The sequence below is a fragment of the Drosophila hydei genome, unplaced genomic scaffold (genome assembly GCF_003285905.1).
Source record: "Drosophila hydei strain 15085-1641.00,03,60 unplaced genomic scaffold, DhydRS2 tig00000211-arrow-pilon, whole genome shotgun sequence".
Lineage (NCBI taxonomy): Eukaryota > Metazoa > Arthropoda > Insecta > Diptera > Drosophilidae > Drosophila > Drosophila hydei.
The window spans coordinates 2,174,189-2,185,335 of record NW_022045685.1 but is presented as its reverse complement, the minus strand read 5'-3'; the positions used below and the strand labels follow the sequence as shown (position 1 = coordinate 2,185,335).

Below are 11,147 nucleotides of genomic sequence, written 5' to 3'. Positions count from 1 at the left end.
AAAAGCTTTAGTTCGAAGAGTCATCATAATTTCAAAGACCCTGAAAATTGATTGATATTTCTTTGATGATGTTAAATCTTTTCAATATGTTGTCTGCATATTTCCCTTCATAGGCAGTCGCACAGACGTATCCATACAAAAGCAAAATGATTTTGCATTAAAATTGCACAAAACCTAAATGTGCACGTACCCGAATGCGCTGACAAAAGATAAATGCTAGGCAATCGCTTTGAATGGGGCGCGGAAAACGAATCAAACAATGAATTGTATCATAAACAATCATAAATTAAATATAAAACTTTGCCAACAGATTTATGACCATCAGAAAATGTAATATTAATTGAGCAATCGATCGGCTTCAATGACTAATGTTTGCTAGTAAGTTAATCACTATGGATAAAGTCGCCTGATAAGACTCCAATGATAGATAAGAGACCTGACCAAGTGGTTTGCTGCGAATCCAGCTGCTTATCAAACTGAAGTAGTTAGCATGCATTGCATGCGCACTGCTAGAAATCCATCAGTAACGAAAACGCGATTCAACTGCGAGCAACATGCTTCTGATTATCTGTCTTGGTATTGGCCTAACGCTGGCGTTCCTTAGTCTGGGTTTGCTTGTGGTGCTGCCCCTTCTGGGCATTTTCATGGTGGTGCTTGGTCTTGGCCTGCTGCTGCTGAGTCGCAAGTCTGTGCTCATCTTTGGCAAATATCCTTGCAAGGGCATTTTTTACCGACTAAAGTATCGCATCGCGCTGCTTGTGCTGCGCCAGCTGCGCTATCGCATCTACAAACGCAACGAGGAGGAGCTCAGCTCCGAGTCACATCTGGCCACGCTTGATCGGCCCCAACCGCTGACAAACAATCCAAAGTGCTACGATGTGGTCAGCTTCATGGCTGCCAATGCAGCTGGCGAGAAGCTGATGATCTCTCTAGAGCGACGCAGGCGCGGCGTACTGAAAGCTGCGCTCTACCTCTGGCTACCTAGTGGTAAGCTTTATATGCTGCCCAAGCTACCTGACATGGTGCACTTTACCAATGATGGCAGCGAGGAAAGCATCGAATTTCGTGGCGCTGGCTTTCACATTTATCCGGAGCAATCGATGCGTCTATGGCGAATCAAGTACTTCGGTCAGTTGCGCTGCGAATCGGAGTTGGTGGATGTGCAGCTGGATGTGCAATTCAATAGCCAAGCGGAGCACTTCAATTACAATCGCGATCTCAGCTCTTCCCTAATTGCTGACTCTGTTGCGCGCGAGGCTTGGGACGAAAGCTTCTATGGCTTGCTCAAGTCGGTCGGCCATATTATTGAGAAGCGCACCCACTATGAGCAGCACGGTCAGCTGAAGGGCAGCATTGCGCTAGGCCAGCGAGAACTGCAGTTGGAGTTGCACGGCATTCGGGATCACAGCTTCGGCACCGAGCGCTGTCTCAGCTCGATCAATCGCTATGTGTACTTCGCTCTGCTGCTGGATGATGGCAGCAGCATGGTCGTTGGCAATCTAAGCCAGCCCTCCTTCTTTCTATCGTCGCTCAAGGTGGGCTACGTGTGCACGTCCGAGGGTGTCTATCTGCCCATAACGGCCAGCAATTTCGAGCTATACTCCTACGGCGAAAAGGGCATCCCGCCACAGCATCAAAACTTTATAGTGGACACCGCGGAACGTTCGTACCTAGTGCAAATACGCGTGGAGCACAGTGCCGTGCGCTATGTGGGTGGCGACTGGGAGTCCAAGGTCTACAATCAGTTTGTCGCCTGCACCGTGAACGGCATCGCCGGCCAGGGACATGCTGAATACCTCTACAGGCACAAAATGGGGCGACCAGATTCGGTATCCGCCAACGATCCGGAGTGGTATCAGCGCATCAAGAGCTTCGAGCGTAGTCTAAGCAACTTGGACCAAGAAAGCGAAGAGGATTTTATATTCTAAGCAATTCTTTCAATTCTTTTATATGTATATATATGTGAAGTTCCTTGTGATAAAATAATGTTACTCTTTAATCATAGTGAGTAAATAAAAATAAATATATTTGTTTTTAGCCCAGAGACAGACCGAAGCCATACTCAAAGACATGTGTAGAGGAGTTTAGGCTGAGTTGAAGAGCATAACCTAGTTTAACTAGGAACGGCGTTGGCTGACCCGATCTAAATCCAAACTGAAACTACACCAAATCGTATAATCGAGAAGATTTCTTTGATTCTAACTATTTGCCTACAAGTTTCCAATATGCGGCAACTGTGATCGCACTTAACATATATATAAGCTATAGATTTCAATTAATAGGCATTCAAGCTCAGAAAGTTGGGCATATTTTGGATCGAGGTATAAGTCAGAAGCTCTATAAATATTTAAAAATAATTTGGAGCACAACACTTGAGCTGAGCGGACAAACACCGTAAGCATTCTTCGATTAGATAAGGCAATTATTTGGGATTTTCTATCAATAAATAATGAAAGAAAATAAAGCAAGAATAAATAAATACCTATTACGTATTTTATGTGTCTGGTGATTTATTGAGTCAAAGACAACGATTGGTGTTATCACAAGTCTTATGCCTGGGATTAGCAACGATCCAGCCCAGGCAGCTCGAACCGTATGCTTACGATAAGAAAAACCAAAGTTTATTCTTACATGGTCATTGCCACGAAGTGTATTATTTATGCTGTCAATCCTCATTCATGCTACAAGCCTCACTGACCTAGGTTACGACAATCCATTGTAGCATAACTCTTAAGTGTAATAAAGAACGAATACAACTCACAAAAACAAGTGAGAGTGCTCTAGTCGGCAGTGCCAGGCTAGCAGATACCCTGATCAAGAAAAAATATAACTTAGGACATCTACAACGCCTCCTTCCGTCTATTACACAAAAGCATTTTACTTTGAATTCCTATTTGTAATGGGTTCAGAGTATAAATAATAATTTATATCCTTACACTTGATATTGTTTCGCTTTGCTCTTGTCTTGATCTCTGCTGTATAACATAGTTACGTTAAATCTGGAGATATATATCGGCGTATATTTACTATACAATTTAGCTGTCTATGAAGAATAGGTCATGCTTAAACTAATTCGTTACCTCAATTTAGATTTGGATAGTATTATCCTATGTCCATTTTGATAGTCTCGTAAAATTGGGTTTTAGTTTTGTTTTTTTTCGATAAAAATTTCATTGTGCTTTCAAAAGATTGAAGATATATAAAAGAATTTTTGTCAGATTTTCGTTCTAAATTCACAGCAAAATTATCAGATTTTGAGATGCTTAACATTGACACCAGCTCGGGAGTCAGTTCAACGGCGACTATCGTTAATGTCAAGGAGACGAAGAATTCGCCGATTGGCAATCGTAGTAGGAGTCGTAGTCATAGTCGTAGCCGGAGTCGTAGTCCCGGTGTCATCTCTGACAATCCGAATCTGAGTCCATCCGAGATGCCGTCGAATAGTCGCAGGGCCTTTCTCCAGCATATGGTGGACAGTTTGCCAAAGACGGTGTACAATCGGGTATTGGCACTGAAGCACAATCAATTGCAGCAAATAAAGATTTCAGAACAGTTCTTTCGTGAGGTCTATGAGCTGGAGAAGCGTTTCTATTTGCAGAGCTGTACACTCTTCGATGTCCGTCGCGATATTGTGGCCGGCGATGTGGAGCCGCCGGCTATAGAGCGCTATTGGCATGAGGAGCCCGACGACCTGCTTGAGGAGATTAAAAACACAGACGAGTTCAAGCACATGATCGAACAGCTGCAACCCTTGCCAGCCAATGCGATGGGCGTGCCGCGCTTTTGGCTAACGGTCTTTCGGAATGTGGCTCTCATCTCAGATTTAGTTCAGGAGCATGATGAGCCATTACTTGAGTGTCTGGTGGACGTGCGCATTACCTACGAACCAGATAGCTACACAGTTATTTTTCAATTTCGTCCAAACGGATATTTGCACACGTCGTCGCTCTTGCTGACCAAGAAATACATACTGCGCCACGAGGCGGACAAAGACTATCCATTTATGTTCGAGGGTCCGGAAATTGTACGTTGTGAGGGCTGTCACATACACTGGCGGGATGGCTCCAATTTGACATTACAGACGGTGAAACAGAAACGACTTCGCAAAGGTGCACGCAATATACCAAAGGTGATGCCACGAGAGTCCTTCTTTCGATTCTTTTCACCGCCGCAAGCGATGGATCTATCGTTGGCCGATGAGAAGACCAAAATGGTACTCGGCGCCGACTTTGAGGTGGGATATCTGCTCCGCACTCAAATTGTGCCCAAGGCGATACTCTTCTATACCGGCGACATTGTGGATAACGTCAACGATGAGCTCTGCTCAGCGGACAATACATCGGCATCGTTGTCCTCTGTGTCGCAAGGTGATCAAGATAATCACACGGTCTGCAGGAATCGTCCCAGCATTAGCAGTGTTAATCCTCAATAGAAGTTTTACAATTTCTAATAATCGAACGCGTTTTCATTCCATCATCATAATCTCTACTTATATATATACACACACAAGGTATACACGTACACAAGGTATGCTAGTTAGAATCTATTTAAATATGCTAGTGTAGTACTCTTCCTCCAGATCGTATAGGTCCATGGCCATTTCATCGCGCAGCTTCATCAGCTTTTTATCACACTCAATTTGTGTGGTCCGAAACAGCTGTGAGTTGTTTGTAATTGCCTCATTCACCGAATGAAAGTCGTTGAGTATGAGATACTGTTTGAGATCGGCAACTAGCTTCATCAGCGATTCACCAGCTCGCACTGTGAAACAGAAAAACGGCTGTTATACTCTTTCATAAAGTTTCGCAAATATGCAATGCCTTCAAGGAGACAGATGTGAGTTAAAAATTTAATTATTCTGAGACGATATTTATGTGGAAAAGTATGTTTTAGCTATACGTATAATTTATATTATATAGCTTCCAATAGATCTGCGGTAGTAGGTCATAGTTCTGTAAGGGTATTTAAGCTTTTGCAGTCCAAAACGAACTGGTTTTCTTTATGTTGCCCATGTATTTGGATTAACGTCAGACACTTACCCATATTGGCAGCTCGCACTTGCATCTCTAGTGCATCCTGCTCGCACTGTGTTGTCTTTGAAATTTGAATGTGGCTCTCGCGTCGTGCTAGCTTCAGTATTTCTGTAAACAAATGGATAAACGATTCAGTTATTGTTCGAGAGCGGAGTGCAAAAGAGAAAACACACACTTCGTGTATCGGGTGGCATAAACAAATGCTTTGAGACTCATTGAGAGAGAAAGAGGCTATGTATGGTTGTCTTGTGGCAGTTAGGCAGAGCTACAGTTGGACCCAGAACGTGTGTGAATATTGTCATTCATAAATAGAGTTAACAAGTTTGCAATCGTCTTCATAATGGGTACTTCATTTTCATTTTTTTTCGATCGGTTCGCTGCCAAGGAGGATGTGCGTGTGCTAATGATTGGGCTGGATGCGGCTGGCAAGACCACAACGCTGTATCAGCTTAAGCTGGGTGCCACTTTAACCAATATACCGACCATTGGATTCAATGTAGAGATATTGGAATACAAGCGTCTTCGTCTGACAGTCTGGGACATTGGCGGCCAAAAGCGCGTACGATCTATGTGGCGCTATTACTATAACAATGCGGCTGGTATTATATTTGTGGTAGATGCCGCCGATGTTGCACGCTTTCCCGAGGCCATGACTGAGCTTCATTCCACGCTGCGTGTGAACGAGCTTAAGGACAGTGTTGTGCTGGTCTTCGCCAACAAGCAGGATTTGCCAGATGCCATAGCTCCGGGGGATTTAGCCTTACGATTGCGTTTGCATGACCTACACCAGCGTTGGACGGTACACGGCGTCTGCGCCACCAACGGACATGGCGTTCTCGAGGGCATGGAGCTGCTCTACCGAATGATTCGACAGCGTCCTCAACGTCTGCGTCGCGAACGTAGTACCGAATCATTTTTCTAGGCAAACTGCGTCTGCGAATTCTCGGTTCGCTCCAAATCTATTTCTTTGGCTATATAGCATTTAATTCAGTTGTTATTACCTTCAAAGTTTTCCAACATGCTTCGCACATCGTCTTTAAGGCGCGCATTGTAAGATTTTAGTAGCGCTTCCTTCGACTGCGGCAGGATTGTGGTCCGTGAGCTGCTCGCCATTTTGTATGCGAGGCAATGAACCACACTGTTGTAGGGCTATATATTTAAATATTATTGTTTTAAGTGATTTCGTTTTATTTATAAGGTATTTGCCGTTTTTGCCACAATCTTACTGCTTAGCAGGGTTGCTTTTTTGCTTCCAAGGTACGAAAACTATCGCAAGTTAAGATAACACACCGGCTAGCATACCGGCTGTTTTATTATTATTTATTTGTATGCATGACGTCATGAATGCTAGCATATGATTTGTATTTTGATGAATTCTAAAGATTAATTTGTCTACTTCCATCTTTATAGCCACAGTATAAATCATACTAATAAATACATGTAGAATTATAATCACGCCAGTATTACAATATATTTGGGGGATTCAGTGTAGCATTCACTCATGTTAAACAATTCGGCAATAGCTTTGACGTCATCGCTTTAAAGTATCGTTGCGAATAGAAAACAATAACGCAATCGCCTAATGGTATTATCTGTATTATTAGTGACAATGTCCATGAATGCTTTGCCGATATGTACTATCGATAAAGGAAAATTAATATGACCTATCGATAAGGAATTAATATTTGCTTTGCAAATGTCTTGGTTGCCCATCGCTAGTTCTTGACCTGCAGAGGTAGTGAAAAGAGATCTCGCAAATAGCGTCTGAGTTGAGCAAGGCCCTGCCCTGCAACGCAATTTTCATCAAGATAAGCCAACGAAGGAGATTTTACACCTGTAATGCTTTAATGCTTAAGTCCATACTAGGCGCGGACACGAATGGTTCTGCGGAAGATCTACCAAGCGAAGGCGTTGGCGTTGTCGCGGCCAGCGGCAGTAGCGGGGGAAGTGGCAGTGGCAGCAGTCGAAGTGCTGGAGCGCTAAGCCGAGCCAGTTACGGCCACGGTTCTAGCTCAATATCAAGTGGGCTAAGTGCAGTTTGTGGCTTGGTCGGAAGCGGCAGTGGCAGTGGCAGTGGCAGTGGCAGTGGCAGTGGCAGTACAAGTGCAAGTGGTGGCAGCACACCAGCTACCGTGTATTGCCCTGCATGCGTGGCGAGCAGCTCGCAGCAGCAGCAGGCACTTGCCTCTGGGGCTGAGGTCTTGCTAGCGCGCGAATCGAAATCAGGAAAGCGGGGTAAGGCGCGAAAAAGTGCATCAACGGCTGGCTGCTTGGACGCGCAACATATACGCAACCATCTAAGAATGTCGACATCGAGCTCCATGCGCAGCACTCGCGGCAATGGTGCTGGCAGCAGCAGCAGCAGTAGCACCGCCTCGGCTGTTATACCATCCGGTTGCAGCAGCATAGCCTACGATTCAAACAGCAATGGCAGCTGCAGCAGCTTCAATGGTAAGGTCAACTCTCCAGGCAGCTACAGTTGCAATGCGCTTAATGTTGACTTCAGCACCTATACGGCAACACATCAATGGTCGCGCATGCTGGAGTGTGCTGAGTTTGTGGGCGCAAAGTGAGTAGTAGTACACATCCAGGTGAAAGAAAGCTAAATTATCCACTATATAAATTTGGTCGTTTCAGACGGAGCAAGCACACTGTGGTTGCCTACAAGGATGCCATGTTCGTGTTTGGCGGTGACAATGGCAAGACCATGCTCAACGATCTAATTCGGTTCGGAGTCAAAGATAAGTCGTGGGGACGTGCATGCGCAACGGGCACACCACCGGCTCCGCGCTATCATCATTCAGCCGTAGTAGCAGGCAGCTCAATGTTTATCTTTGGCGGCTATACGGGCGACATACACTCCAACTCGAATCTGACCAACAAGAATGATTTGTTTGAGTATAAGTTTCTCAGCGCTATGTGGGTGGAATGGAAGTTTTCAGGCAGGCAACCAGTGCCACGTTCGGCGCATGGTGCCGCGGTTTATGATAACAAAATGTGGATTTATGCTGGCTACGATGGCAATGCGCGATTGAACGATATGTGGACATTAAATTTGACCGGCGAAAATCATCAATGGGAGGAGGTGGAACAGCAAGGTGATCGCCCGCCTACTTGCTGCAATTTCCCCGTCGCCGTTGCACGCGATGCCATGTACGTCTTCTCTGGCCAGAGTGGCTTACAGATCACAAATTCTCTGTTTGAGTTTCACTTTAAGACGCGCACTTGGCGTCGCATCTCCAATGAACCAGTTCTGCGTGGTGCCACCTCCGCGCCACCATCGCGACGCTATGGTCACACTATGGTGCATCACGATCGTTTCCTCTATGTGTTTGGCGGCTCAGCTGACTCCATGTTGCCAAATGATTTGCACTGCTACGATCTGGACTCACAGGTGTGGTCCGTCATACAGCCGGAACAGAACTCGGATGTGCCATCTGGTCGTGTGTTCCATGCATCGGCCGTCATTAGCGACGCAATGTATATCTTTGGCGGCACCGTTGATAACAGCGTACGACGCGGCGATACTTATCGCTTTCAGTTCTCCAGCTACCCAAAGTGCACGCTGCGCGATGACTTTGGCAAATTCTTTCACGAAAAACAGTTCTGTGATATCCAGTTTGTGGTGGGTGCCGAGGAGATCCGTATTCTGGCCCACATTGCTTTTGTGGCAGCACGCTCCAAGTATTTGCGGAACAAGATATTGTCGGCGCGTGAGGCGCTTCAACATCAAATGGAAAAGCTCTACGGCGTTGGCCAGGTAGATGCGCTTGCGTTGAATACGGGTGTTGGCGCCGATCGCACGCCCATGCTGGAAGTGCGACTATCACATGCCTCGCCCGAGGCATTCGAGATCATACTAAACTACATTTATACGGATCGCATTGACCTAAAGGAGTCATACAACAAGAACATCATCATTCTCATCACGGACATCTATCAACTGGCTGGCCTTTTCACGATGCCCCGCCTGGCGCAGGGTTGCATACAGTATCTGGACTTTAAAATCAACAAGATAAATGTGCTCGAAGCGCTCTACAATGCGGACAAGAACAAGTGAGTTCTCAGCACTGTGACCTTGACGAACTTTTAATTCATCAAATTTTTAAATTTCAATTGCATCAGCATTAAAATCATCAAGGATCATTGCATGCAGTTCATCATCAAAGACGAGAACTTCACCGAGGTGGTCATGTCTAGTGAGTTTAGTGATCTAGACAAGCCGCTTCTAGTCGAGATAATACGCAAGCGTTTGCATCCCAGCAAGCTGGTCATGGACACCAGCTTTGAGTCGAATATTGGTGAGTATTTGCACAGAGTATATATATAGTCTGGTATGCTCTTGATTTGTCGCAATAGTATCTTTTTACGACTTAAGTTTGCATTTAGATGAGGTTATTTTTTTGTTTTTGAACCTATCTAAGTATATTTAAACTAACTTTTTAACAATGAATGTGCCTCCTGGATGGAAATGGGATGTGAATGGTCAAGTGTTCGTGTTGACGGCTCGGACTTGAACTAAGTTTGTAAGCTTTGTATAAAAATATGATGCTTCTTGTGCAGATTGGTGAAACAATAACAAAAATAAATAAAAACAAAACATTCAGCTCGGACATGGCCGGGTAACATCAGTTCTACTACATATCCTAATCCATGTCTACGCATATATATTTAGGTACCACATTGGAGCACGATTTGTCCATGTTCTTAGAGACAACGGGTAAAGACTTCTGCGATATAAGTCTCATACTGGAAGATCAGGTGATAGCGGCCCATAAGTCTGTACTATCAGCACGTTGTACCTATTTCCAGGGCATGTTCCGCTCGTTTATGCCACCGGATAATACCGTTAATGTAAGTGCCACTATTATATTTTAAATATATGTAATTTAATAATCAATTTCTCTATTAGATACAAATTGGCGAAATTTCACCCTCACTGGAGGCTTTTCATTCGCTGCTACGATATATTTATTATGGGGAGACAAAGATGCCGCCGCAGGATGCGCTTTATCTGTTCCAGGCACCATGTTTTTATGGCCTATCAAATAATCGTTTGCATGCATTTTGCAAATACTCATTGGAGCATAACATAACGTCAGAGAATGTCCTGCAGACTCTGGAGGCGTCAGATATAACTAAAATCTATGACATCAAGGATTATGCATTGAAATTAATTGTGAAAGATTTTGCCAAGGTGGCCAGGCTACCAAAGATAGCCGGTTTGTCGCGCGAACTGTTGCTGGAGATAATACGCGCTGTGGCCGATTCGCAAGGCGAGTTTCTGACCCGCATCAATATCAATACCGATATCTGAAAACTAGTGCTGCTACAGCCGGCTTTGCAGTTGTTGCTCGCCTGGTTGCAAATCGGACGTAGCACGTAGAGCAGCAGTAGCGGTTGGTAGCGCAATAAATCATCCACTTCCACATCGTCAAGCAACCTCATGCTTCCTCTCATCGAATCCCAATTTAAACTCGTATTTTGCATAATGCATTAGCATCATTAATATTAGCAAATACCTATTGAAACTCGTTAATGAACAATCCAAAGAAACGAATATGATAGAGACAGTGATAGCGCAGATAGAGAAAGAACAATGGCATTGTTCTTTCGTGTTAGGCGGTAAGGGTAAGTTGTTAGTGCATAGACTTAAAATTGTAATGATCGAAATGGATGCGTATTTCCTACGCTCTCGAACAAATATATATTTATAATATTTGTTCATTTGTTCTGCAAACTAATGAAGAAACTTTAATGTTTTCCATAAACGATTTGTGCAAACTGAATTCAAGGCAATTGCCATGCATGAATTGAATTCAAAGAGTTTTCAAATAAATCAATTCCATATTCTGAACAATACTTTATGCACTAATACATTCAGTTATGCTAATGTCTCACTAAATATATGTAGGAATATTATCCATATTAAATTCTACTACGCAGATAGATGGATACATACATATTGTATGTTTGATATTGAACCTCATGGAAACTTCAGCTAATAGGATTGTGTAGGACAACTGTTTCGTGGATTGCTCCAAAAAGTAGTATTGTATAAATATTCGAGCAGAATCTAGTAATTTTCTGTTAACAAAGCTAAATTACATTTAA

The 11,147-nt window shown here is 44.0% G+C and overlaps 5 protein-coding genes across 5 annotated transcripts; 4 read left to right on the top strand and 1 right to left on the bottom strand.

Annotated features, from left to right (window-relative positions):
* The first annotated feature begins 515 nt into the window (after window positions 1-515).
* On the top strand, window positions 516-2,069 carry LOC111601896. Its single transcript, XM_023318739.2, has one exon. It carries the CDS (start codon window positions 555-557, stop codon window positions 1,926-1,928), a length of 1,374 nt encoding a protein of 457 aa, XP_023174507.2. The 5' UTR covers window positions 516-554; the 3' UTR covers window positions 1,929-2,069.
* A 1,086-nt stretch (window positions 2,070-3,155) lies between these two features.
* On the top strand, window positions 3,156-4,523 carry LOC111601868 (nucleosome assembly protein 1-like 4). Its single transcript, XM_023318708.2, has one exon. It carries the CDS (start codon window positions 3,260-3,262, stop codon window positions 4,430-4,432), a length of 1,173 nt encoding a protein of 390 aa, XP_023174476.1. The 5' UTR covers window positions 3,156-3,259; the 3' UTR covers window positions 4,433-4,523.
* LOC111601870 (mediator of RNA polymerase II transcription subunit 22) lies at window positions 4,470-6,280 on the bottom strand. Its single transcript, XM_023318710.2, has 3 exons — window positions 6,035-6,280; window positions 5,040-5,141; window positions 4,470-4,761 (listed from the first exon to the last, which is right to left on the bottom strand). The coding sequence occupies exons 1-3, from the start codon at window positions 6,144-6,146 to the stop codon at window positions 4,544-4,546; spliced, it is 432 nt and encodes a 143-aa protein (XP_023174478.1). The 5' UTR covers window positions 6,147-6,280; the 3' UTR covers window positions 4,470-4,543.
* On the top strand, window positions 5,224-6,009 carry LOC111601869 (ADP-ribosylation factor-like). The gene has a single exon (XM_023318709.2). It carries the CDS (start codon window positions 5,374-5,376, stop codon window positions 5,953-5,955), a length of 582 nt encoding a protein of 193 aa, XP_023174477.2. The 5' UTR covers window positions 5,224-5,373; the 3' UTR covers window positions 5,956-6,009.
* Window positions 6,281-6,746: 466 nt separating the features above from the next.
* LOC111601930 (leucine-zipper-like transcriptional regulator 1 homolog) lies at window positions 6,747-10,824 on the top strand. Its single transcript, XM_023318783.2, has 5 exons — window positions 6,747-7,602; window positions 7,671-9,089; window positions 9,159-9,334; window positions 9,709-9,887; window positions 9,946-10,824. The coding sequence occupies exons 1-5, from the start codon at window positions 6,881-6,883 to the stop codon at window positions 10,348-10,350; spliced, it is 2,901 nt and encodes a 966-aa protein (XP_023174551.2). The 5' UTR covers window positions 6,747-6,880; the 3' UTR covers window positions 10,351-10,824.
* The last annotated feature ends 323 nt before the right edge of the window (window positions 10,825-11,147 follow it).